The sequence below is a fragment of the Mustela nivalis genome (genome assembly GCF_964662115.1).
Source record: "Mustela nivalis genome assembly, chromosome: 9".
Taxonomy (NCBI): Eukaryota; Metazoa; Chordata; class Mammalia; order Carnivora; family Mustelidae; genus Mustela; species Mustela nivalis.
In genome coordinates this window covers 119187994-119215524 of record NC_139028.1, presented here as the reverse complement: position 1 = coordinate 119215524, position 27531 = coordinate 119187994, and the positions used below count along the sequence as shown (strand labels likewise).

Sequence of the window (27531 nt, the reverse complement as noted above, 5' to 3'; positions counted from 1 at the left end):
ACTGAATAGGTCTACATTCCTAACAGTGAACGGGCGGTTCCAGTGTTTCTACCTCGCCTTGCTGGCTGTCGTCACACTTTGTGGTACCACAGTCAGCCGAGTGGGTGTGAGGCGGTACCTCACTGTGGTTTCGACCCGCACTCTCCTGATAACCAGCAACGCGGAGCATCTTTACATGCTCCTGTTGGCCCTTTCAGATCGTCTTTGGAGAAATGTCTGTTCAAGTCCTTTGGCCATTTTTGAATTGGATTGTTTGGGGATTTTTGTTGTGGAGTATTTTCTGGATGTTCTCTTATCAGATATATGATTTGCATATATTTTCACTCATTATGTGAGTTGATTTTTATTCTGATAGTGTCTTTTGATGCACAAAACTTTAAAACTTTTATGAAGTTCAATTTATTTATTTATTTGTTTTCTTTGGCTAACCCGAACCCTAACCTGTCACTTTGGTGTCCTGAGAATAAATTGCAAATCCAGGAGGAAGAGAGGCACCTTGCAGGTGAAAACTGCTTTCCTACCCGTCAGGAGAAAGGAAATTTTCCTCGCAGAGAGACAACGGCCCAGCCGGTGAGAAGCCCCTCCCAGCCCGCCCCTTCCTCTGTGAAAGGGCCTCCTTCTCCTCTGTCCTCAGGACTTGCCAATGGTTGGTTTTGCGGTGGCTTCCTTGTCTCGGGCTACAGGCCTCTGCTACTCCCAAATAAATCCATTTTTTGCCGGTAAAATAACTGGCAGTTTTATATTTTAAGGTTAACAACGACTTTTCTTAGGCTGAGGTAGTTTCCATCTATTCCTGGTGTGTTGAATGTCTTTATCATGAAAGCGTGTTGACTTTTGCCAAATGTTTCCCCCGCTTTGTGCTGCTGCTGTGGCGTGTCAAACTGATGATCTGTGTGTGCTGAACCGTCCTTGCATTCCACGAATAAACTGCACTTGGTCGTGGTACATAATTTTTTGACATGCTTCTGAACTGGTTTGCTAGTATTTTGCTGAGGACTTTTGCACCAGTGCAAGTGCAAGATACTGGTCTCGGTTCTCTTTTCTTCCAGTGTCTTTGTCTGGCTTTGTTGTCAGGGGACTGCTGGCCTCACAGAATGAGTCAGGAAGTATTCCCTCTTCTTCAGTGTTTTGGAAAAGTTTAAGAAGCACTGGGATTCTTCTCTATGGTTTCTCTTGGTTGGGAGAATCTTGATCACTGGCTCAATCTCCTTCCTAGTTATAAATCGATTAAGATTTCCCATTTTCTCATGATTTAGTCTTGGTAGGTTTGTTTCCTTCTTTAGTTTTTATTTAAATTCCAGTTAGTTACCATGCAGTTAACTAACGATATAGCAATCCAGCCTGGTAGGTTCTGTGTTTCTAGGAATTTGCCCATTTCACCTTAGTTCCCCGTTTGTTCGCATATCATTGTTCCCAGCACTCTTATCATCACTTTTGTTTCTGTAGAATCAGTAGTAATATTCCTCTTTCATTATGATTTCAGTAGTTTGAATCTTTCCTCTTTTTCTTAGCCCATCAAGCTAAAGGTTTGTCAAACCTGTTGATCTTCTCAAAAAACCAACTTTTGTCTTTCTATTGTTTCTCCACTCTCTATTTTATTGATCTCAGCTCTAATCTGTATGATTTCCTTCCTTCTGCTACCTTCGGCTAATTTAGTTAGCTCTTCTTTTTCTAGTTCCTACGGTTGTAAAGTTAGATTGCTGTTTTGTGATCTTCCTTGTTTTCTAATGCAAATGTGTATGGCTATAAATTTCCCCCTTAGCACTGTTTGCACTGTGTTCCTCACGTTTTGGTATATTGTGTTTTCATTTCTGTTCATCTCTAAGTATTTTCTCATTTCTTTTGGATTCATTCTTTGATCCATTTGTTGTTGTTTAAAAACCTGTTGCTCTATTTCCATAATGTTGTGAATTTTCCAGTTTTCCTTTTCTTATTGATCTTCAACTTCATCCCATTGTGGTCAGAGAAGATACTTGTCTTATTGCTAGTTTTTAAATCTGTCAGGACTTTGCTGCCTCACATATGGTCCATCCTGGCAAATGTCCTACATGCGCTTGAGAAGAATGTGTTGTTGGGTGGGTGTTCTGTGTATGTTGGTAGATCTAGTTGCTTTGCTGTGTTATATGAGTCCTCTGTCTCTTAATCTCCTGTGAGGTTGTTCCGTCCACTATTGTGAGTGGGGCACTCAGTTTCCAACTATTATTATAAAACTGTTTATTTTTCCCTTCAATTTTGTTAGTTTTTGCTTCATATAGTCTGTCACTTGGGACAAAACTGTTCACAAGTCTTGTATGTTTTTGCTGTATTGAATCCTTTGTTAATACATAACGTCCTCCTCTGTCTTGTAAAGTTTTAAGGTTTCAAGTCTCCTTTGGTCTGACGTTAGTCAAGTCACTCCTGTTGTCTTTGCAGGAAGGTGTTTCCATCCTGTCCCTGCCACCCGCTTGTGTCTTTGGCTCTGAAGCAAGACTCTCACGAAAATAAAGTGGGTCTCTCATAGACAGCACATAGCTGGACAGTGTGTTTCTATCCATTCTGCCCATCTCTGTCTTCTGAAAAGCTTCAGCCATGTACATGTGTTTACCGGTAAAGTGCGCCTTCTGCTGCTGTGATATCTCCTTCCTGTTTGTCCTTTGGTCTCATTTTGTTGTTTTTGTCCCTTGTTTCCTGCACTGCTCTCTCCTGTGTTTGGCTGATTCTTTGCAGTAAAACATGGGAACTCCCCAGTTCCGTTCATGTATATTCTATAGTGATTTTCTTTGTGGTGTCCCTGGGGACGCATTTAACTTGCTTCAGTTGTCACACACTAATCTGCGTTTATACCAGTGCCACTTCGGTAACTTACAAAACTCTTCTCCTCGGCAGCCCTACCCCCACCTCCTTCTGGTTGGTGACGTCACAAAGTTACATCTTCATACAACATGTGCCCCCAGCCAAAAATAACTCTCAGAATGCATTACTTTCTTCAATGTTGTAGAAAGCAAGATTTGGAGTTACAAACTAAACTCAGAGTGATGCTAGATTTTACACTAATATTTTTTCTTTAAATGTATTAGCCTCTTAAACCATGCAGGAACAAAAACTGCAGTTACCAACCGTTGTCACAAAACTATCTTTTGGACTGGCCGTGTGTTTACCTTTATTGAGATCTTTGTCTCTCCATATAAAGTAACTAACGTCGTTTTATTTCAGTTTCCGGAACTCACTCGAGTATTCCTTGCCGGGCACGTCTAGTGGTCATGAACACCCTCTTCTGTTTATCTGGGAACGTCTTACTTTGTCCCTCACTCTTGAAGGAGAGTGTTCCTGAATATAGGATTCTTGGTTGACAGGTTTTTTCTTTTAGCATTTGAATGTATTGACCCACTGCCTTCTGGCCTCTAAAGATTTTTCATGAAAAACCTGTTGATAATTTATTGAAGATCCCTTGTACGTGGGGATTCTCTTCTCTCGCTGCTTTCAAATTCTTTGTCTCTGGGCCTGGAAGTTCGACTACAATGTTCTCGGGGTGGATCTTCATGTTCATCTTCGTGGGTGTTTGTTGGGATTCCTGGGTGCTTATGTTCATGTCTTTCCTCGAACTGGGGAAGTTTCCAGGCATTATCTCTTCAAGTCTGGTCTTTGCCCCTCTCCCTTCGCCTTCCGGGACTCCCACAATGCGTGTATTGGTCTGCCTGCTGGGGTCCACAGGTCCTTTAGGCTCCGTTCCATTTTCTTCCAGCTTTTCTCTCTGCCTTCCTTGGGCTTGATAATTTCCCACCCTGTCTTCAAGTTCACTGATTTCTTCTTCTGTCTGCACAATTCTGTCTTGGAGCCCCTCTAGTGGACTTTTCATTTCAGTTATTGTACTTTTTAAGCTCCAGAATTTCTTTTTGGTTTGTTTTTTGGTTTCCCATCTGCTTATCGTGTCTTCATTTTGTTCAGACATGGTTTTCTTGACTTTCTCCACAAATTCTTTTAGTTGTTTTCAGGTCTTTGTCTGGTGTACCTGAGATCAGGTCTTTTTCAGAGAAGAGTTTCATTGATTTATTTTTCCTTTTTATAAACCACACTTTCTGGTTTCTTTGTATGCCTTGTGATTTTTTCAGTTCATTTATTTGGGAGGGATGTAGGGAGAGAGTGAGCACAGAAGGAGAGTGATAAGGAGAGGCAGACTCCCCAGTGAGCAGAGAGACTGACATGGGACTTGATCCCAGGAACCTGAGATCATGACCTGAGCTGAAGGCAGAGAAGTAACCGAGTCACCCAGGTGCCCCTGCCTTGTGATTTTCTTAGTGGACACTGGACATCTGAGTTGAATAATGTGGTAGCTCTGGAAATCCAATTCTCCCCCTTCCTCAGGGCTGGCTTTTTAAATTGTTCACTTTTATTGTTGCTCTGCACTGTCTCTGTGCAAGGACCAGCCTGACCTGCAAATATAATGTCTGCTCAGGTCTTCTCCGAGCCTTTTCCCAGGCATCCAAGATCATGTTCTAACTTTCCTCCTATCTGTAGCTCTTTTTGAACATTCTAGTCTTTAACTACTGGCTCCCAAAAAGGCAAAAAGAGAAGAATGAAGGGAATATGGGCACTCACCCTCTAAATCCTCTGGGAGTCACTTCCGCTTACGGGGGAGGGACATGTGAGGGCAGGGGTGTGGTGCAACACAGATACCTAGCTGTTTGCCCTTCTGCGATCAGAGTGCAGACCCCTGGAATTTGGAGGGCAGGGCCCCTCTTGCTCACCTGTTGTGTGCTGGCTGCTCCAGGAACATGTGCATGACTGCCTGCCCGGGGCCAGGGCTCTGGTGGGTGGCTGCTGCTGTGAAAGCTAACACTGACCAAAACAGACTGTGATGCGCTCTCCAAGCACTCCCCCTGAAAGCTGCACACCTTCGACAACAGGTCCATCAGAGTCTGCCTGTGCAGCTGTTGTGAGGTGGGGAGACGGCTTCTCACCTTCCTGACTGCTTGGCCACCTTCCTGGTGGCAGGAATCTTCCTGCCTTTGCATTTGGGGTCTGCCCAGAATTGATGCTTGGACGTGGCGCGAAGCAGGGACCAGATTCCACGTGTTTCGTGTCTAGCCCCGGCTGACTGGCCTCACTGCCGCCCCGCACTCTCGCCCCTGCTCGGCTGCACTGCACGCTCCTCGGTCATCCTCATCCGGACAAGCTGAGTCTCGCTTTCTACCTGAGCAAGACGTCCACTCGTCTTCCTTTGACAAGAATCCTTGACTCTTCTTAGCCTTCTGGACGTTCGTATGCTTAGAATCAACCTCCCTGGTCTCAAGAACAACAAAGCGCAGGACCCGTGGGGAAGGAGGTCACGGCGAGGGAAATCACCATGAGACCAACCAGTGGCATGTGCCACTTCGATCCACGCACACCGTCCAGCCCTCCGTCCCACGGAGCTGCCCGAACGGCTCAGACTTGCTGGAAGCATCTCTCTGAGTTCTCCCTTTTCTTTGTCATGTTTTCAAACATTTCAGAAAGAATTTTTAAACACATATTATTAGCATTTGGGGGACTGTTTTCAGTAGGGATGTTCCTGATAAAGCCAACTTGGTGTGTTCCTGTTCTCTCTCAAGAAGGGCCACACTCTGTCCTCTTCCCAAAGGGGCCACTGTGCTGTGACTCATCTCGGAGCCGGCCCAGGAGTCTGTGCTGGGTGGGCAGCAGCACAGCCCCTGCCCTGACCACCTGAAGCCTCACACAAAACCCTCCTGTGGCTTTTCTACCATGAAGACCGCTCTTCAGAAACTAACAGTTCAAAACAGGTTTGGGATCATTCTCGAAAGTAAAGATCAAAGAGGTCATGACATCTCAGCTCCCTCAGCACCAGGAAGAGGCCCAGTCCCGGGGTCTGTGCGCCCCCAAATGCTGGGCACCCCGTGCACTCGCATTCCGGAGGCAGCTGGTGGGGCCTTCCCAGTGATGCCCGGGCCACAGCAGGGACATGAGGCTGGGACCGAGCGCTCCCTCCCTTTGTCCACAGGCAGACCGGGCACAGAGGAAATGAGCCGCAGAGCCCGCTCTCCAGAGTCCCCAGGTGAGTCAGCACCTGTGCAAAGATGGTGAGACGACCAAGGACAACGCGTGTCCGTCCAGAAGGTCTAGGAGGTGTGGGAAGGAGCAGGGAGTTGCCAGGGTGGCCAGGGAAGCTGCCCAAAGAGGGGACCTTTAGGAGAGGCTGGACGGAGCTCAGCATCTATGCAAAGTCCCTGGGGCGGGGCTCACCGCAGTGGCTGGAGCTAGGTGGGGACATGGGTGGGCCCAAGCCTTGATCCCAGCAGGACAGAACCCGGGCCATTCTGAGCACATGTGGGACGTATCTCGCCTGAGCAGAGGTGAGGCAGACACAAGGGAGCATGTGGAGGGGAGAGCAGGCCTCCCCAAGCCCCTGCACCCCAGTCCTGCCTCAGCAAACGCGCCCCACTCGTGCCGCATCAGCTTCTCCTGGCTGTCCGTCCAGCTGCACCTTCTGCCCACGGAACCCGAGCCCTCCGGGCTGTGTCCAACACGGCAATGGTCCGTGGGGTGGGGCGCTGCAATCACACGCTCCGTGTCCACGTCCCAGCTCGCGTTCTGCGTCTGAGCTGTCCGGGCCCCCAGAATGCAGGCGGGAGAGTCCTCCCGACCGCCCTGCGTCCCCCTCTCCTCCTGCATCTCTGCCTCAGCCTCAGGGTGTGCACCTGCAGGGACGCAGGACGCGGAGCGAGCAGCTCAGCGGGGGGCCCAGCCTCGTCCCAGCCGCTGGGCAGGAGGGTCTGTTCCGGACCTCTTCTCTCTCACTGGCGTGCAGGCGCGAGGGGCGCGGCACGGGGAAGACGAAAGCCCTCTGCTTGGATCCAGTCCCCAGACTCATGTGTGGCGCTGTCTGGACACGTGGCTGTTGGCCAGGAAGTCCCCAGGAAGGGATGGGTGCCCTGTAGAGAGGCCCCAGGGCACCCCCTTGCTCCCTCTGCCAAGTGAGGACGCAGAGGGGACGCCCAGCCTCTGCAGCTGTGAGGCGGCAGCGCCCGAGGACGGCCGAGGACGTCAGCACGTCTCCGGGACACCCAGAACCACCGATGGAAGAGGCAGAGCAGACAGTGGAGAGTGGCAGACGGCGGCCCGGCCCACCGGCCAGGGGCCTTCAGCCACCCTGACAAGCGGCGACAACAGCCAATGCCACGTGTCCAAACAGCTCCGAGGACGCGTTCTGGGCGGCAGCACGGAGGCCGGGGCTGCAGCATGACTGCGCGCCGCTGGCTTGGCTCTGGGGTCGGGGCCCCCGCAAAGGACCTCTGTGGTGCTGGGGGAGGAACTGGAAGGTGAGCCCGTGTTCCCAGGACGGCACGCACGAGGGCATCTGCACCGGGAACCTGGGAGTTGCCGACACTGGGACGAAACCGGCCCCCAGAGAGCAGAGGCAGGGGTGACAGGAACCTGCGGGACAGGCTTCAGGCACAGCGGCTCCCGGCGCGCTCCCACGGAACAGCACACGGAGCAGCCTCCTTGCCAGAAGGCCGGCAGCCTCCCCGGGTCCAGACCTGCGCCGCCGGCCGGAGGACGGCCCTGCGATGCTGTGCCGCCAACATGGGGCGAGGACCCCGACCCTTCCCAGAGGTGCCCTGGGATGAGATGGGCCACCAGCGTCCCCTTGACATCGGGGCTTAAGGGGGAGCCTGGGGTGGCTCCATCAGTTGAGTGTCTGACTCCTCGTCCTGGCTCAGGTGGTGGCCTCAGGGTCCTGGGATGGGGCCCCGCATCAGGTCTGTGCTCCGTGGGGGGGGGGGGCGGCATCTGCTTGGGGATTCTCCCTCTGCCCCCCTCACTCACACACACGTGTGCACTCTCAAATAAGTCAAACTTTAAACAATAAAAATTAAAAAAAAAATTGGAGATTACGGAGCCAGGGACCTGGCTGTGGTCACGTCCCCAAGCCTGGGACGCGGGACTGGGGTGGAGAGGCCCACCCGGGCTCCCCTCACTGTTCAGTAGCTGCTAGCGCGGCAAGGGGGGAGCCCAGCCGCGTGTCCGAACCACAGCGCCAGGGCATGGCAGAGCGCAGGCCCTGAGCCCAGGCTGCGACCTGCACATCCCACACCAGGACCACAGTACCACTGGGCTTGTGGTAACAGGCAGGAAGACTCACACGGAGCGAGCCGGCGTCACGCACCCTCCCCATCACCACCGTCCCCCAAACCAGAAACTGGGTGCCCTGCATCACACTCTTCCCACCGGTGCAGGTGCGTGTCACAAGGGGGATGGACGTTCAGCGCCACACCCCGTGCGGCTCACTGGGACTCCTGAACCGAGCCAAGCGTCCCCCCGCCCCGCTGGGCAGTGTCTGGTCTGCCACCGATCTGCTCAGAGGCCCACCCTGGGGGCCGCATCCTCACGCCAGCGGCTGTCGGACTCTGTCCCGTCTCTGTGCAGCCTCCTGGTCTCTGCTCGCACTTGAGGTTTGGTCGGGTTCTCACATTTTAAGTCCCCACATGGCGCTCAGTTGAGTCTGACACCGTGGCCCAAGGCCTGGTTCTTGGTCATGGCCACTGCCCGCCCGCACGGTACGTGCACCCCACGCGCGCACGGGGCCTCGGAGGCTGAACCAACACCGCGTTCCTCCAGACAGGATGCGCTTCTGCTTCCACCACCCCTGACGGTTCTCCCCCTGCGGGGCTTCCTGGGCCACGGCCTGTCCCCTCCTTCTGTGGCGGGCGCTTTGCTTGGAGCTCATCTCCGCCAGCGGGACGCCGGCCCCTGGTGGGAGCCACACCGGAGACTGTGCGAACCGAACCAAGTCAGCTCCGTCCGGACACCCAGGACCTCAGCGAACACGGCCTGGCACCTGCCGCGCGCACGTCCGCGGTGTTACGGCAGACGGACGGACCCCCACGGCCCCACACTATTGTCCCGCGCAGCCCCTCACATGCCGGGGGCACTCAGAGCTTGGCTCTGCCCAGGAGCTCGGCCCCCCCAGTGTTCAGGGCCCTCCGTCTGGACATGCAGAACCGGAGGCCCTGCTTCCGCCCAATGAGCACGCCCGCTTCGCTCTGCTGCTTTGAGCAAAAGAGTCATGTCCAGGGAGCCTGGGCGGTTCAGTCAGCGACACGTCTGCCTTTGGCTCAGGTTGTGATCCCAGAGTCCTGGGATCCAGCCCCGCATCGGGCTCCCTGCTCGGCCAGAAGCCACCTTCTCCCTCTCCCTCTGCTTGTGTTCCCTCTCTCACTGTGTCTCTCTGTGTCAATGAAATAAATACAATCTTTTTTAAAAAGTAGTAAAAAAAAAAAAAAATTAAAAAACACCAAAACCCATTCATGGCGACACAGTGAGCGGCAGCAAGTCGCAGGAAGGAAACACACTGCAGAACCCCACCTTGGGGTCGGGGGTGGTGGGGGCACGCAGCCGCCTCCCCTGCTGGCTCCGGGCCACGACACTGGTCCCTGTAGCCCTTCTCGGGCGTGCACACTGGGCGAACGTGCTGGCAGACTCACACCAGCAGCCCTAAGCCTTCTCCCCGGTCTACTTCATGGAAGATTTTATTTGAAAGAGAGACGCAGAGAGGCAGAGAGCACGTGGGGAGCAGAGGCACAAGCAGGGTCCCCACTGAGCAGGGGGCCCAATGTGGGGCTCGATCCCAGGACCCCGGTATCATGACCTGAGCTGAAGGCAAACACTCAGCCGACTGGGGCACCCAGGAGCCTGTCTCTGTCATTTTAGTTGGGAAATGAAACTCATGCTTAGTATCAACGCTTCGGGTTCCCTCTGAATCCAAGCGGTAGATCGCACCCTGCCTTGCGCACCCGTGCGTGCTCTGCTAGCGAGTGTGTTCTGAGCGAAGTTAAAAACCACTCGGGAGGGACGCCTGGGTGGCTCAGTTGGTTAAGCAGCTGCCTTCGGCTCAGGTCATGATCCCAGCGTCCTGGGATCGAGTCCCACATCGGGCTCCTTGCTCCGCAGGGAGCCTGCTTCTCCCTCTGACTCTGCCTTCCACTCTGTCTGCCTGTGCTCACTTTCGCTCGCTCTCTCTCTGACAAATAAATAAAATCTTAAAAAAAAAAAAAACAAAAAAAAACACTCAGGAACAGAAACGGTAAAGATTCATTGGAGAAGTTTAATTCTCTACTTTTATAGATATCATGTATTAAATTAGAAGGCCAAAAAGCAAAAATATACTTTACAATTCAAGATCAATCCGGACACTGGACCCGACAGAAGCATTGGAAACACAGAGCTCTGAGAATTGTTCCCACCGGCGTGCAGGGCTGCGGCCAGAGGGCGCCGCTACAGGGAGGGGAGCCTCCGGAAGGGTGACGGGGAGGCAGGAGGAGTCCCGGCACACACCCACGTTCCGTCCTGGCTGACAGTGCGGCGGGGCTGCCTCTGGTGGAAAGGCCACCGGCCAGCTCACGAAGGCCCCTGGGGTCTCCGCCTGGCGTGCACGGGGCCACAGGGCACAGTGGCCCGGCACCAGCAGCCACGCTGGCTCGTGGGAGTCTGTGGTGGCCACGCTGCGGCGTCATCGGCCTGTCCCAGGCCTGCTTCAGAGGAACTGCCACGGGTCCCCCTCCTGCCCACAGAGCAGCCACAGGCCACGACCCGCAGGCAGGACAGCAGGGCGTGAAGAAGGGGAAAAGGGCCTGACACAACCAGGGAAGGCCTCGCAGGGCGTGGGCTCTGACATCAGTGCTCGCGAGGAAGGGGAGCACAAGTGACAGGTGTAGGGTCTCTCCCGCCAACCGAGGCCCCGCGAGTCCCACCGCGGCTGCTTGCTGCGTTCCGCGGGCGTCCTCACAAGGAGCACGTCCCCGACGCACCCCGACGGCCCAGCAACGGAGAGGCGGAAAGCGTCCGCGGGGCCTCCTGGACACGGGGTCCCGAGCTGCGCGTCTGTGGAGGTCGTCCCCACAGGAGTGCGCTGCATGCCTGCCTGGTGCTTTTGGGTAGAAATGTGCTGTGTGGCCCCCAAGCTGTCCGAACCGGGAACTGGCGCTCCACGAGAAAGCAGGGCTCCCGTGTCCGAGCCAGCGGCCGGCGCCCATCCCCGGCAGCAGTCTTCACCGAGAAGCCTGGCCAGTGTGGTCATCGGGCAGCCGGCACGCACGCCTTCAGCCTTTCACGTGCGGATCCCTGATTGTCCCGCGTCTGCCGGCAGCAGCAACATCCTCCAGCTGATAGGAAATGCCCCCGTGCAGGGGGGTGGCGGAACGGGGGTTCACCCCCATGCCGAGCCCTCGCAGGTCCGCGCCATCGGAGCCCATCGCGCCCACGGCGGAGACTCCATCTTCCAAGGCAAGCGTGCCGCGTGTGGGCTACGGGCCGCACCGAGAAGCGGCTCATGCTGCTGATTTCCACGAGGGGCCCTACCCGTCCCAGACCAGGGGCCACGGCCGCCACGCAGCGCACAGCATGGCACACGCCCCTCCTGCCTCCGAGAGGACTCGGACGCTCACCGGGCGGCCGCTCCTTGCACCGGAGGGAATTCACGGGACTGTTACAGCGGCTACTTAAACCAGCGTCAGTAGTGAGCCAACGGCTCCTGAACACCCTTTAATAAACAAATACAAACTGCTGGAACGACCACTTTTACCCCCGTTTTCAGGTTCTGTTCCCAGAGTCGGTCAGAGGGGAGCAGCAGCCTCTCGGAGGCCCACCCCACAGAGCCGGCAGGACACACAGCAGGAAAAGGCCCCACGGGGTCCCCGGGCCCGGACAGCCCTGCTCCAGAGCCTGCGTTCTGGACCCCGTGCGTTCTGCATCCGCGCCGACCCTGCCGCTGGACCGGCAAGACAGGAGCCCGCCCGCCCAGGACACGGGGGAGCAGCCCAGAACCACACACAAGGAACATCCACGGGAAGACAGGCAAGTTGTGAAAATAACCCCAAATCAGCTGTGCGTGTTCTACGTGCCTGAAGGAACAGGTCTAGCCCGGCTAAGGAGAGGAGCAGCATGCCACGAGCCAGCCGGGGGGCGGCCAGCGTTCCACAGCGCTGGCAGAGGCGGCGGCTCGCAGAGAGCCTGCTTGCGACAGCGTGCGAGGAGCAGCACGCGGCACTTGAAGACGCTCCTCCCCAAGCGGCGGGAGGGCGAGCGTGCGTACAGAGGACAAGCCCCCGTGCCCGCTCTGCTCCCCGCGAGGCCAGGAGGAGAGCCACCCACGCCTGAGTGCCGCTGGGCTCGGCGGCCGGCCGGGGACCAACCACCCACATGCATCCCACACGAGGGGAGGACCGGGACTACAGACGTCCGAGCAAAGGCTACACGGGGCTCCTTCACAGGAGTGGGGGAGGGGCTGGACCGGCACGACGGGGGTGGGGGTGGGGCGAGGCTCTAGGACTCCTCGCCCATCTGGAGCAGGGAGTTGATGGCTGCGTCCCTGTCCCCTCTCTGGGCTTCCAGCACGGAGCGGATCACCTCCCGGTCCATGTTGGGGAACATGTCCTGGATGGCCCTCAGGTCCTCCTCGCTGCAGCGGGCCGGGGCACTCACGGCCGCTGGGGGCAGGGCCACGGGCACCATGCCGGGGCTGCACACCGCGGGCACACCTGCAAGCACAAGACGTGGTTTAGGGAACCCATGGCGGCACCAGCGTCCACGCCGAGGGCCGGCCCTGGAAGCAGACACACGGGCCCCCCGCCGCGGCCCCAGGCACAGGTCCGGGCCTGCAGCGTCCTCCCCGACAGCGGCACGCAGAGCCCGCGCAGCTGCTCGCGCTGTGGTCCCTTCACACTCCAGATGACGCCACAGAGGCCAACGTTCGCTGACCAGAGGCCACAATGCAGTTCTCTGTCAGAGAAGGCACAGCACGCAGGAGGCCTGAACTGTCCCCTGCGGGCTGGTGACGGTGGGCCAGGCTGCGCAGCCGGTGGGTCCCTCTGACGCCGACCAGCACGGGATCTCCGAGGGCGAGGCGCACACCCAGAGCATCTCTCATGGGCCACGGTGGCGAGACGCCAAGAGCCCAACTCTCCAGTCCGCGGTCTGCAGGGTGGGCGGAACCACGGGGCAGAAGAGCAGCCCGAAGGCTTCCCAGCCACTGTCCAGTGGGCACAGCTGACCACCACACACCACACACCGGCTCCATGGCCTCTGTGCCGCCCACGCACTGCTCGGCGCACAGATCCCGGCTGCACACTTGGCAAGAGCTCTCGCCCCTAGCCCAGGGTTCACTCCACTATGGGACCTCTCCCTGCTGGGGGGCAGCACCTGCAAGCAGCCCCCTTCCACAGACGCACACACACACAACACACGTGCACACGCACACATCTCAACAAGGTTGGGGACGTGGGATATAAATTATTCACAGCGGAGGTCACTCTGCAGCACAAGCGTCACAAAAACACAGCGGTGAGCGCGAGTCCCTATTTGTAGGAAACGCGCTGGAGCCGGTGGGCGGCTTGGCCTTGGGGTCCAGGCAAAAAGCTCCTTCCTCTCCCTGGTCACCTCCTGCGAGCAGCTGACTGTCCCACAGCTTACAAGTGTGCACTGAAGAGAACTTCCAAGTTCCCATTTACGCAGAACTCGCCTTTTCCAGAATAAATGTTTTAGGACAAACTCTAAAGGCATTTACGGAGCAAGCTAAGGAACCAAAAAATGCGTGTCCTGACAGAGTGGACTGCTGGTTACCCACGGGGGTCCCGGAGCAGGGACACTGTGGCTGCGGTGCCCCTAGAAAGACGTCTGGCGACACCCCACCTGGAAACTGGGGGAGAGCCAGGCCGTCTGGTGCCGTGTCCTGATGAAAGGGGTGCCTGGGGCACAGGCACAGCTCCCCCAGGAGGGGCCCAAGTGACGGTGGGGGCCGCGGGGCTGAACCGCGCTGCGGCAAGAGGGTCTGGGAGGGTCCGGCCGTCCCTCCTGTGCCTCTAGGGCCTACTGCCCACCCACATCCTCATTCTGGACTTGGCGTCCAGAAGGGAGGGCAGACCTTCCTGCTGTTTTAAGACGCCCAGGACATGCGCCCCTTGGCCCATCGGGCGCCTGTTCCTCCTCAAATCGCCAAGGGTGGGCAGTGAAACCCCAATCTCCTCCAGACCCTGCAACTGCTGCAGGGAAGGGGCAGGGAGAGCCCCCAGGAAGGTCCTCCGCTGACCTCGCAGAGGTCACAGGCCAGCTCACCGGTGAGCGAGCGCTCTCCCACTCAGGGGGCTTCCGACGCCGACCACGTGCGCTTGGCTTCCTGAGCTGCCGCGTCCCTGCCGAGACTCCTGTCGCCCGCTCAGCGCGACATCCTTCCCTTCTGTGAACCTGCCCAGGCTGCTCCGCAGCTCCTGGGCCACCAAGGCCACGTCTTACTGGCTGGCTCTGTCACGACCAGGGCTGACCCTTCCCCCGTATCTGTGGGATGGTCCGCGTGGAGATCGGAGTCCACGGCTCTCCCCTCCGAGTCCCGAACCCGTGCGGGCTCCTTGGACGCAGAGGCAGCCTCCTCGCCCACTTCCTTGTGCGGCACGTCTAGGCTCCGGGTGACACGCTGGTCCTGCACTGGCCACAAGCGCACGACGAGACCTCTCTCGTCCGGCTCAGTGGAAACGGCAGGACACCCCACACCACCCCAGCCCTGGGCGGCACAGCCCCCGTGCCCTGAAGTGTGCCACCCTAGCCCGGCCCCTCTGGCACAGAGAGGGCCGCCACACCGCCTCGGGCAGAGACCGCGGAGACCCGGGCTCCTCTGTCTCCCTGCCCTCGGCGCTCACGGCCCCGCCGAGCCTGCCCTCGGACGCCCGCACACAGCTCAGCTCGGCCGTTCTGCCCGTTTCCTGGCTGCTCGCGGCGGGAGCTGGTCGAGCCCAGTCACCATCGTGGCCGGAACAGAAGTAAACTGAGGCCGACGGTAACATTTGGAAATTGAAAGACACGAAAGCAACCCCACTGCCGTCACGAGCTGCTACTCTACAGAGACGGACGCGCACGACAGAGCGGGGACGTTAGGGCACCCGCTCACTTCACCTCACAGGGCAGGATCTCTCGTGACAGTAACTGCGCTAACGCGTTCAGAGACTACATTTCTAAACTTCCATAAAAGTTCAACTTGCCAACAGTTTGGGGGTAAAATATTCTGTATCCTAGAAATGTAAAAAATAACTCATGCCTAAAACCAAACCCTCTCACTCGGAAGGATCCTATGACGAAGAATGGACTTAGCCTGCGCACTGTGCTGCGAGTCCCCGAGGACCGAGGACCGCCCTGGGGAGGGGAAGGGCACACACCTGTGATGGGCACGTAGCCGACGCCCTGCTGGTACACGGTGGGCATCAGGACCACGGGCTGAGGCGGCATCATCACGGTGGCCGGCAGCGACTGAAACACACGGAAGACGATCACGGGGTCACAGGAGAACCCAGCACACAGGGAAACGGGCACACCCTGGTGGCAGGCCGGGGCGAGTGCCTTGGCTACGGGGCTGTTCCAGAGTTGTGGCCCACCGGACACATCAGAAGGGAACGTGGTCCCCGGAAGCAAACAAGTACTTTCAGGCCCCACAGGGGTAGCGCTTCCCGACTGCCTCGAGCACGCCAGCCCTCGGTGAGCGCAGTCGAGGCTGTGCGCTCACATGAAGACGTCAGTCGTGTCATGAAACGTCTAAGAGTAAAATGACACGAATGCTACTACCTGCTTTCAAACAGCCCAGGAGTAAAGAGGAGGAACCAAGATCTGCTGGGCTCGGACACCTGCAGGGACCCTCGTGCAGGCCGATGTACGATAGCAGGGACACCACCACCGCCTCGGGGACACAAAGTCCCAGACCCCCACCCTCTCCGAGAGCAGTGGGCTGCAGACAGGATCCGGCACGAGCCAGGGGACCCGAGGACCAGAGGGCCAGCAGCTGTTCCCTCAAACCCCATGTGGTCCTGAGACCCTCCCCACCCCGACCCCGGACCACACGGCAGGCCCTCTCCGGCCATGGGGGAGGCCACACCATGCTGCTCCCCCCACGAGAATGCACCACGGTCCCAGTCCCTCGGGAGCAAACGGCCCCCTGAGCCGAAGCTGCCCCTCCGCCCGCCCCCCTGCCCTGTGCTCACCGCGTACGACATGACCAGGTTGATCATGCCCTCCTTGTCGTCCCCCTGCCGGCCGCTCAGGCTGTACCACTCGTCCTCCACCTTGCCCTGCTTCAGGGACTCGGGAATGGTGACGTGTGTCCAGGCAATGCGGTCGTCCATGGAGAAGGCCCGCTGAGGGAGGGGGGTCGCAGGTGCTGCTGCCGCCCACTCCCCAGGCGCCCCCACAGCCCGAGCCCCACCCACAGCCTCACCCCCCACCCTGCGGCTGGGGGCCCACCTCCTCCAAAAGTCACCCCCCAACCCCACCCCAAGGCCTGGTCCTCCCCACAATACCACAGGACCCCCAGCCCCAGCCCCACGAAGCCAGGAAGCCTCCGTCAGCATCTGGACAGGGGCAGTCTGGCCTCTGCCCGCCCCTCGGAATCCCCTGCAGGTCCAAAGCCTAGTGGGCACAGACAGAGGAGAGAAGGCCCTCTCCCTGCGAGCACGCAGGCCCTTCCTCCTATCCCCGTGCTGAGAAAAGGGGAGAAGTAGAAGAAAGGAGCCTAGAAGGCAAAAGAGAGCAGAGGGCACCACTGGGCCCTGCTGCCCAACCCCCAGCCCTCCGACCTCTCCCCCTGCCAACCAAGCCCCTGGGGCTCCCTGGCCGGCCACAGCGGGCTGGGCGGCCCCAGGCACATGCCCAGAGGACCAGGCTCAGGACGAGCCCCACGGCACCCCTCTGACCCTCCCAGGGACGCCTGGGGGCTAGCACACGGCACAAGAACCCAGTTCCACCTGGCGCGGGGTCTAAGCCACTTTATGCCTTTGGCTTGGGGACGTGTCTGGGGCTTACGGAAGGGGGTGCGGCCAACACTGTCTCCTCAGAGTGCCGGGTCCCCAGCCCCGGGACGCCGTTTCTGCAGGCAACTGGTCAACAGACCCGTATGGGGCCATGGACTGTGTGCTGCTGCTGGGGACACCAGGACGCCCGTCACAAAGCAATGACAGCCCTGTGTCTGGGCGGGCCTGCAGCTCCCGGGTGGCCCAAACCCCCGGGCCCGCGATGGGCAGCCGGCCCTCTCACCTCGTCGAAGATCTCTAGGTAGAAGGAGTCCACACCCGGGGGCACCGTGCACTGGATAACCTTATTCCAGCGGGGGTTCTTGGCGCCGTTGTGGGCGGTGGGTGTCTCGTATACAGCGTAGCCCAGGCGCAGGCGGCAGTACGGGTCCATGCGGGTCATGCCGTAATTCTTCGCCAGCTTGGCCTGAAACACAGCAAGTCACTAAAGGGGCGGCCGGCGTCGGAGTGGAGGACACGTGCTCACCCACGCTGTCCACCCGCTCCGAGTTCCCTGGGGAACCAGGATACGGCCGCCACTGTGTTCCTGGGCTCTGGGTGTCCGGTCCCTGCTCAGGTCAAGGGAGCCATGGCGCCACACGGGCAGCTCCTTCTCCAACGGCCCCGCAGAAGAGGCTGCAGGGCAGGGTGACAGGCAGGCTGTCCTGGGCCCCAAGCCAAGGGCCAGCCTGGAGTAGCGGGGCCGCAACCTCAGGCCACGGGCCAGCCGTTGCCAGGCTCCCCATTCAGCTCTGTCCAGTGCCGGGGGCTATGAAGCCCGAGGAGCCTGACCTTCAGCTGGACAGGCTGCCTTTGCAGGAAGAAAGTGCGGGCATTGACGAACAGCGACGGCTTTGGCTGCCTGGGTCTCTGTCCGCAAACAGCCTTCCGAGCGGATGTCACCGCTCCAGCGCCACCGCGGCCCGGGAGAGGAGCACAGCGGCCGCCGCCCACCAACACTGACCCTTCAGGCCCGGACGTGTCTGCGAGAGGGGCACGAGCATGGGACGGAGCGCCATGCCCAGGACAGAGGAGCCTCTCAAACCTCAGTGACGAGAACACAGCCCAGTGCGATGCGGGCGAAGACCTGCGGGGGAACGTGCTGGCTCCGAGCCGGCGGCCGTCACAGGGACGTCAGCTCAAACCCCAACGAGCCCAAACCAGACCGACACTGTGCTGAGCCGCACAGCACCCACGCCCCGTGCGCAGGCGGCCGACGACACACCCGCTGGGCACCCATGGAGGCCCCGTAGGCTGTGCCATGGACGCTTCCAGCTACAGCGGGGTGGAGGCCGGGCGCGGGGAGAGGGAGGGGAGAGGCGGGGCGCTCCATGGACAGGAACCACCAGGAACGCGGGCGCTGGGGTGGCCCAGAAGCACCGTGGGGCCCCCGCGGACAGGGGAGAAAGGCTAATCACGGAGGAAGTGGGACGCCACGGGCCATGCTGAGGGGCCCAGCAGCTACACGGGGCTGGGGCGACGGTGAGCAGGGCGCAGACCTGCTGCTCGTGCAGGCGCACGAGACGCAACTTTCATCAACACCTGAGGATCTGCGGTGACCCCGTCACCCCGACAGTGTGGCCAGGTGTCTGGGAGACAGTTCCCGTAAGACCCACGGTATTCGCGAGCCCTGACTGTGACTCTCCTGCCTCCCAGTGACTCCCCTTTCTCCCTGGTTTCCACAGAAAGTCACGGACGCCAAAACCACTTTAGGCCCTGACCATGCCTTTGGCTCTCCTGAGGGTCCGTGCCCCCTCCTCGCCAGCAGCCGTGGGGGGCGGGAAAGGCACGAGTGGCAGGAGCACGGCCGGCACGTGGCACGCGCCCACCGCACCCCTCCCTGGTGACCCCGCTACTGCTGGTAGAAGCCCGGGGACTCAGCCGCATCTTTCATCAGATTCGCTTCCAGAAGAACGGAGCAGAAAAGCCACCCATCCCCACGGAAAGTGCGGTCCCACTGCCCCGCTTCCCGCCCCCCCCTTCCCGCCCCCCGCCGCCCTGGGGAGCCCCGGCACGCACCTGCACCACGGTGATGCTGAGACGGCCCACCGTGCCCGCCGCCCCTCCGTACTGCAGCTGCTGGGCTGCCTGCGCGTCCAGTTGCACCTGCTGCTGCGCGGCCGTGGGCGTGATGCGGAGGAAGTCCTGCGGCAGCTCGCCGACGTACACCTTCGGGGAGAGCACACCGTCAGTGGGGCGGGAGCCCAGCCACAGCATCGCCAGGGCCGGGGGCCCACGGGGTCTCCAGCCCGAGCACCTCGAACCAGCCCCCTGCCCTCCGGCAAGGAGCCCTCTCTCAGTGGCCGGAGATGCACACCGGGCCTCTGCGGGGGCCATGCTCGGGGTCACACATGCTAACCCACGTGTCCGCCGTCGGCTTGCTCCGCAGCCACTGGGATGGGATGCGAGGTGCCGGCTGAGAGCAGCGGGGAGACGGAACCGGAAGCCTGGATTCTAGCTGTATGGAATCCCACAGCTCAAACCAGCAACGGCCCAAAAGACCCCACAAAGCCCCAACACCTCCCCTTTTTGCCTCCTGCTGATCCCTTTGTCCACGAGGCTGCCTTGCCTCGGAGAGGAGGGGCTGGGGATGCGCCAGACGGTGGACTGTGGGAGGCCCCAAGGGTTCCCAGGAGCCAGTCATCCAGGAAGAGGCAGCGGCTACCGTGGGAGCCGGCTGCCACACGTGGTGGCCGCCGTGGACGGGGCCTCCCCTGCGGAGACGAGCAGAGCAGGGCCCCGCGGGGTGTTCGATGCACGGCGGCCTGCATGTCACTCTTCCCAGGCAGGGCAGGCTCAGGGTCTGCAGACTCAGGGCAGAAGGACAGACGGCCCAGGGAGACACAGTGGATGCAGCTGCTGGCCACAGAGCCCCGTGGGAGGGGCAGCAGACCACAGTGCAGGGGGCCCGGGTCCTCCTCGGCCGCCCCATGGGGACGTCACCAGGATTCAGGGGAGCCTCGAAGGAGTGTTATTTCCAGGAAAGGCCCCGGCGGCACAGCGAGTTGTGGCGAACTGCATTACTGACGGTGGCCACTAGGGACCGCACGTGCACGCACCAAACCCCCTGAGGCCTGTGTTGCTGAGGTCCCAGGTGACTCGGTCGGGCAGGATCCCAGAAGGTTCCGCACCCACTGAGGTCACAAGCACCAACGGGAAAGCATTTCTCTGCTGTTTCCCGTCAAACGTCCCCAGAAAGGTCTAGACCCTTCCTTCGTGTCCCCATCACGGGCCTCGTGTTGAAGCCGAAGGAAAGCCACTCCCAGACGCCCGTCTCGGGTTCCCCACGGCCCCCAGCTCAGCACCCGGCAGCCTGGTGCTCCAAAGGCTTCTCTCCGCGAAGCAAGCCCCCCTTCTCCTGGCCGCAGCCCACGCGGGGCCATCTAAGGCGCCCGGGGAGGAGGGCCCCTCGCACGGTCTCTGCGTCGGGAGTGGGCAGCCCCGGGGACTCATGTACTCGGTCCAGACACGAGGGCAAGCAGTGGGGCCCGGGAGGCCCCGGGTTGCCAGGTGAGGACGGCTCCCAAGGGGCTCGCAGGTGCCCTTCCCCCAGCGTGCCGCTCGGCTCACCAGCAGGGCCCAGGGCTCGCCCTGGAAAGGAGGCCGCGTGCCCTCCCGCACGGCTGAGACGCTGCGGCTGCGCTGGCGGCTCTCCGACGGACGCCCACGGTCACGCTGGGTAAATGTGCGTACATGCGAACCACACTCCCAGCCAGAGCTCTTCCCAGAGGCCACAGGGCCGGATGCCGCCTTGCCAACCGGCCACAGGCCTCCCAGCCTCCGCCCGCAGCGGCCGCGGAGAGCTCTGCCCACTCCCGTGAGGGCGACCTGGCGCACAGGGACTCGGGCTAACCAAACGCAAAACATCAATGCACACAGACCGAATTCTCCGTTATTCTGACAGATGACCACTCCCTGCGCACCACACAATGCAGCTCGGGGGGTCCTGTGGGGACACAGCAGGGACGGCCACGCAGGTGTCGGCAGCGACAGCGGTGACAGGCCCAGGACCTACTGCTACTTCCCGACCTCCCGTCCCCAGACCGGGGCTTGCAGAACCGCCTCTGCGGCACTCATCTGGGTTTTCTTCAAGGAGAACGCGCCCTAGAAGGGGCGGATAACACCACACCAAGGTCAGAGAGCGGGGCGCCCGGGGGTGCAGCCGGCTGAGCCTCGGACTCCTGATTTCGCCTCAGGTCCTGATCTCAGGGTCCTGGGATCGAGCCCCACGATGGGCTCCTTGCTTCGTGTGGAATCTGCTTGGGATTCTCCCTCCGTCCCTGTGCCCGGCCCACTGCGCTCCGGTCTGCTCGCTGACTTTCAGGTAAGTCAACCTCAAAAGAAAAACAAAAAAAAGATCAAACATCTACTGCTCTTTCTCAACCACTTTTCAACGTTGAAAGCATAACCATGAAATGAGGGTTCTCACGACATAAATGAACAGTGCAAACAAACCACGGGGAGGGACAGACGTTGAGCGCCCCGCCAAGGCCGGCACGGACAGGATAGGGGACGCCAGCTTCTGGAAAAGCCGCGAGGAGGACCCCATGCCCTGGGGGCTTCTTCCTGCCTGAGGGACAGGCTACAGCGTCCCTGACCAGCAGTCCTCAGACAGTCCAGGTCCCCCGAACAAGGCAAGTCCGAGACGGGCCCAGAGAGCAGGCCACTGAGGGTACATGTCATCCAAATAAAGCCCAGGGCGAGCGGTTGCGCAGCAAAGCCGGTCTCTGGTGACATCAGTCGTGCCCTGCTGACGTCCCCAGTGGGGACCTCCCACAAGGCGCAGAGACGCAGGAGCTCTCGCACTCTCACAGCCGCTCTGCACCGCGAGCGCACGAGGTCAGGAGAAAACGTCGACCTCGCTGACGAGGAAGGAAGCGGCGCTCGGCTTCTTCCGGAGCACGGAGCTCCTGGTTACGCGGGCGGGACCGCTGCCCCGGGAGCCACCACCAGCTCCGTCCAGTGAGCGGACGCCCACACCTGCCGTCGCCACCAGCCCGTCCACGCAGCACACGCCGGGGACCGGCCCGGGGGCCCACACGGGCCCGACCGCTTCGGAGACCAGCAGGGAAGGTCGTCGGGAGCGCCTGCCTTACGCACAGGCAGAAGCTCCGGGCTAATCCCCAAACTGAGCCCCGCCGCACGGTGAGGGACTCGGGCTCCCGCGCTTCATCCCGCCTCGAAGACTAGAGGACCGTGAGTCCTGCTCAGAGACATGTAAGGGACACCGGCTCACGCTTACAAGGCGGTACAGTGACTCCGAAACGACGTCAGCCGCGCACCAGCCGGGGCAGGTGGCCCTCTGGGCCGGGATGTCACCACGGTCCCCGCCGGGCGCAGCTCCCCGTTTCTCCCACGCACACAGTCCGCAGACAGCGTCTGTCAGCTGAGGAGCCGCAGAGCCGCGCGTGCTCGGCGCACAGTCCCCAGTTAACGCACGGCCACGGCAAGCTGCTTAGGGGCGTCTGGGGGGCTCAGTGGGTTAAGCCTCTGCCTTCGGCTCAGGTCATGGTCTCAGGGTCCTGGGATCGAGTCCCGCATCGGGCTCTCTGCTCAGCGGGGAGCCTGCTTCCCCCTCTCTCTCTGCCTGACTCTCTGCCTGCTTGTGATCTGTCAAATAAATAAATAACGTCTTTTTAAAAAACTGAAAAACTGTTAGTGTTTTGTATACATTTGTTGAACAACCTTGAATGCGTCTATTTATAAATTATAACGTACCAAATGACACACACAAATCAGCGACTTATATAAATACTGTACCAACAAAATCACAAATTCAAAACCTCATTCAACTGTTACTTTCCCAGTAACACACCTGGGAAGTTTTCTTAGTGTTTTTAGCGAACTAATAACTTTAGCTTCATGTGCGGAAACAGGTTTAGTCTCCTGCGGGGCGTTGTTTCGGCCCCCAACAAGGTGACGGGGTGGAGAACTGTGGCGCGGAGACAAACACGGGAACAGCGGCACCGGGCAGAGCTCCCGTGTCCGCGTCCCCCACCAGGTCCACGGCCACGCGACGCCCAGGGAAACAGGCAGGATGACGCCACGGGGAGGAGCAGCCCTGGCGCAGGCCGCCAGCCGCTGCGAGGCCGTCCCACGGCTCTGCTCGTCTGAGACCCTGCTCCGCCCTCTGGGGCCAGCATCACCCCTAGGACACCGGCACTCAGGGCTCCAGAAGCCCCACCGTGGTCCGAAGAGATACCCCAACACAAACGCCTCCTCGGTCCACATCACTCGTGCTGGAACCACAGCTGAAAGGGACCAAGAAGGGGGACACCAGAGACAAAGAGAAGCCCTTCGGGCCCTGAGCTGTAGAGGGGCCGAGGGCCAGGCGGTAACGTCACAGCTCACAAGAGGCGCCCCAACCGCAGGGAGGTGTCTGGTGGGCCAGGAGTCCCAAACCTCTCCGGCATCGCAGGGGCCAGTCACGATGAAGGCCCTGCAAGGGGACACGTGTCACCAGACTGACCAAGGCCACAGCTCGGCAGGGTCCTATCTCCCAAGCGCCTGCATGAGGGTGCGGCTCTGACCCCCAGCCTGGCTGGGACAGAATCCTCGCTACACCCTGCAGGAGGGGGCCCGGGCGGCGCAAGAGCTGGGCACCTGCTGCAGGGTGACAGCCGATGGGCCGCGGGGACAGCAGAGGCGTGTGGGCGGGGCACAGGCTGAGAACCCCACTCTGCTCAGAAGGCGGGGCTCCCTCACGGCTCATCCTGACGCTGGGGGAGACTGCAGCGGGGTCCGCGGGAAGGAGGGCCCCGCTCTGTCTGCGATGCCTGGAGCCTTTCCGGGACCGGGGGCAGCCAGGGCAGGGACCTGCGGCTCAGGAAGGAGGCTGGGAGGAGGCGGAGTCATGGTCATGCTGGCCCCCGAAGCCAGGCTCCCAACGGGGAGAGGACACACAGGAAGAGAGGAGGGGGAGGAGCTGGGGGAGGAGGTCCAAGCGCAGACAGTGGTCCCAGAGCAAGGAGAGTCTGCGGTCACCTGGCTCACAGGGGACGGCCATTTCCAGAGGGCCCGGGAGATGGGGCGCGGGGTTCGGCAGCGCTGACCCTGGGCACACCCGTGCCCGGCTCCGCGAGGCCGGAGGAGGGGCTCGGCTCTGCAGTGGCGGGGAGGGCCGGGCCGCCGGCAGGGCGAGCGGGGGGCCACGGCGGCCGGGGCGCGTGCGGTAGACACGGGCCCACCACGGTGCTGGACAAAGGAGACGCCGCCACGCGCAGGCCTGAAGGGAAAGCCGAGTCCTGAAAATGGACGGGCAGGAGCCGAGCGCGTCCTGACCTCCCTGCACGACGTCTCGACCAGCGGACGGGGACTGGGGGGGCCGGCTCTGCAGACCGCTCACACCGCTCTGGTCAATCCGTGCAAACGGCCCTAAGACACCCGACGCGCCCTGCGCGGGCCCCACGTCGCCGACCCGGCCGTCCCCACCGACATCCGCGAGTCCTACGCGCGTTCACGGCTCACTTGAACTCATACACACGCGAACGTTTCCAGGCTCGTAAGGACGCGGCTACCGCGTCACCTATCAAAAGCAATCGCCGTCGGCGAGGCCCATGAGGGCCTGGAGTCGCAGGTCAGCCGAGGGCCGCCCCGCAAGGAAGGAAAAGGCGTCAGGAGGAGGAGGGGGGGGGTGTGCGCTCGGCCTGAACCCACTCACACGCCAGCACCTCCGGAGGAGGTCGGGTGGTCGGGGTCAGCCTGGACTCAGGGGGCCACCCCGCGCGTCTGTGAGGAAGGCTGGAAAGGCTCTCGCTGCCTCTGATGGAGCCTCGGTCACCGTCCCCACGAGCCGGCGGGCCCCACCGAGGTGTAAAGCAGCCTGTCTCCCACCAACTCCCCGAGCTCCGACGAGGAAGGCCGGGCCCGCCCGGCGCTCTGACATGCAGTGGGCCGGGGCAGAAACAGATGTGGTCGCGAGAACACTGGCCGTGGGAAAAGCGAGGCCAACAGGCCAGGCCCGGGGCACGGCCCGGCGGTGACGCAGGGAAGGAACCCGCCCCAACAGACAGACGCCCAAGAACCACCTGAGCCCCACCGAGGGGAGCAGCCGGCACGGCCCGCCACAGCCCAGCTCACCCAGCCCCTCCAGCTTCCCTGTGCACGGAGGCAGGAGACACCCCATCCCCTACCAGGCAGACTCTCCCTCCCCGTCACACCCCCAAGGACACTGCCCGTTGCTCCTGTGGCAAGTGGGACACCCCGCGTGCACCTGAGTCCAGGCTCAGGCACCCTGGAGCCCAGCGGAGCCCTGTGTGCCACGCGCAGGGATGTGGCCCCCCATCCCCAGCCACACCCACGCAAGAGCGTGCCCCGCCCCCACCCAGCCGCTGAGCGCTGCCCGGCGCTCCGCCACCACCACCCGGTCCCGCTGGGATGGCCGAGCGCCTGGCACCCAGTCCAGGCGGGGCACCCCAGCTGAAGGACAAGGCCCACCAGACTCGAACAACTGCCGCAGTCCTCACAAGGACCGCTGGGCCCGGGGGGAGTGGGGCGCTGACGCGGCTGTGTGCGGGGCAGGGGGCTCTGTCGGAAACGAACACCGGAGGGACCGGTGAAACTGAAGCGCCCAGTCCAGCTGCTGCCTGCTGGCCTTTCATCGGGAAACGCACCGCGGGCCTGCTGCTCCCGCTGGCACAGGCACCCGCCCCACCCCGGCAGCCCCCAGCCCCTCCCCACAGCCCGCCGGGCTCCTGCTCCAAGTGTCAGGTTAGGTGCCAGGTCCCCCCAAGAACCTTACCCACCTCAACCACGGCCCCTGACAGGCCACCCCCACGTCTAAGTCAAGAGTCGAGACCCACAGCTCTGGGCATCTGGGTGGCTCCCCCGGTGGAGCGTCTGACTCCCGGTTCCAGCGCAGGTCAGGGTCAACGGATCGAGCCCCACATCGGGCTCCACGACCCGCAGAGTCTGCTTGCCCCTCCCCCTCGCTGCGCCTCCCTCTCTCTCAAATCAATAAAAACTTAAAAACAAAACAAAAAAAGAGCCACAGCTCTGCGCCCGCAGCTCCCTCCCGCGCAGGACGGTAAGACCCTGACTGGGCACCACACCCCGAGCTCCCTGTGTCACGCTGCCCCAAACACCAGGGCCCGCGACAGCGGCTGAGCACCACGGCACGGTCCTGCGCCGGCCCTCACGACCCCAGCCCCAGACGCCACCGTCCCCGAGCCCCCAGCCGCTCCCGCCCAGCCCTGACGTCACTGCGCGCCTGCAGGTCACCGAGGGCACCCACAGCGCGCACCGCGCGGCCGCGCAGAGCCCCAGCACCGGCCCTGGCGGCGCACGTCGGACAGACGGGCAGCGCCGGCCGCAGGCGCAGACACCGGCGCCCCAGCCTGGGGCTCCGCGCGGCCGCAGAGCGGAGCGTCCCCGCACACCGGACGGGCGAGCCCCGTGCAGCCTCCCTTCCCAGCAGACGCGGTGCCCGGCTTCGTGCGCGTCTGCGGCGGGACCCGCCTCCGGGGCAGCCTCGGCGCGCGGCGCGGGAGGCCCGGGGAGGAGCGGCGGGCCGGGCTCCCTGGCTCCGGGCTCGGCCAGTCGCACGGACACGAGGCACCGCCGGGGACACCGCCCGGGGCTCGCCGCCGGCCCGAGCTCTCCGCACGCGCCGCGGGGCCCCGCCACAGCCCCGTCCCGCGGGCAGCGGGGCCAGCTCCGCGTCCAGCTCCCGGGCGGCCGCGTGCCCGGGGCTCCCGACGACGCCGGGGCCGCCCCTCCGGCGAGCACCGGGCGAGCAGCCCCGCGACCTCCCGCCCCGCGGCGCGTCCCGAGCGGCTGCTCCCGCGGACCTCGGCCTCCGACGCCCCGGGCGCGGTCCGGGCTGCGGAGGGCCCCGGCCCCGCGCCACCGAGCCGCCCCCTGGACGGCACCGCGCGGGGACCTCGTCGGCAAACCGAGGCCGACGGCGGGACGAGGGGCCCGCGGGCCCGGGGAGGGGCGGCCGCTGCGGCTCGGGCCCTGCCCAGACGCACCTGCGCCGGCCGCACGGGAGGCCCGCGGGCCCCTCCCCGGTGCGGGGACCCACGCAGGGAGCCGGGCCTCCTCGGCCGCGCAGGCCCCGCCGCCCCGCCCGGACGCTCCGGAGCCCGCCCCGCCCGGCCCGCCCGCCCCCTCACCGGCCCGCGCTGCGTGCTGACGGTGGTCGCCATGGTGCCCCCGCCTCGCGCCCCGGGAGCGGACCCGTCCGCGACCCTCGGCTCCGGAGCCTGCGACGCCAACGGCCGGTCCCGGCGAAGCCGCCGCCGCCTCGGTCAGCTGACGGCTGGCCCCGCCCCCGCGCCGCTCACCGCGCAGGCGCCAAGTCCGCCCCGCCCCTTCCGGCGCCGCACGCACCCACGCCCCGGCAGGCGCCTGCGCAGTCGCTCTCCACGGGCCGCGGCCCTGCGAAAGGCCTCCCGAGCTGGCCGTGTGCGCATGCCCGCAGTGGCGGGCGCGCGCCGGTCACGTGGCCGGGTGAGGCCCACCCCCAACCCCCTCGAGGCGCCGCTGCGGCGGAGCAGGGCGGCGGCCGCAGGGTCCCCCACCTCGGAGGCAAAGCGACGGCGTAGCCCTGCCGCTGCCCCAGGTGCTGGGAGTGCGGGAGGCCTCGCGCGGACGCGTGAGCGCTGCCGTCCGGCCGTCGGGGCGGACCGTCTCAGGCCGCACGAGCGTCCCTCCAGCCCCAGGGTCCCCCCGGCCGTGACGGGCGGCGCCCCCCACCCATACCGCCGGGTCTCCCACCCCGGGCCGTGACGGGCGG

The 27531-nt window shown here is 62.0% G+C and overlaps 1 protein-coding gene across 2 annotated transcripts; it reads right to left on the bottom strand.

Annotated features, from left to right (window-relative positions):
- Nucleotides 1-10058: 10058 nt before the first annotated feature.
- On the bottom strand, nt 10059-27093 carry TOLLIP (toll interacting protein). 2 transcript variants are annotated; one of them, XM_082682752.1, is made up of 6 exons: nt 26909-27093; nt 18813-18962; nt 17038-17220; nt 15990-16142; nt 15174-15264; nt 10059-12509 (listed from the first exon to the last, which is right to left on the bottom strand). In XM_082682752.1, exons 1-6 carry the CDS (start codon nt 26939-26941, stop codon nt 12295-12297), a joined length of 825 nt encoding a protein of 274 aa, XP_082538878.1. In that variant the 5' UTR covers nt 26942-27093; the 3' UTR covers nt 10059-12294. The 2 variants fall into 2 exon arrangements, with proteins under 2 accessions (XP_082538878.1, XP_082538879.1); XM_082682753.1 differs by lacking the exons at nt 15174-15264; nt 15990-16142; nt 17038-17220 and having other exon boundaries at nt 10065-12509.
- Between the last annotated feature and the right edge of the window lie 438 nt (nt 27094-27531).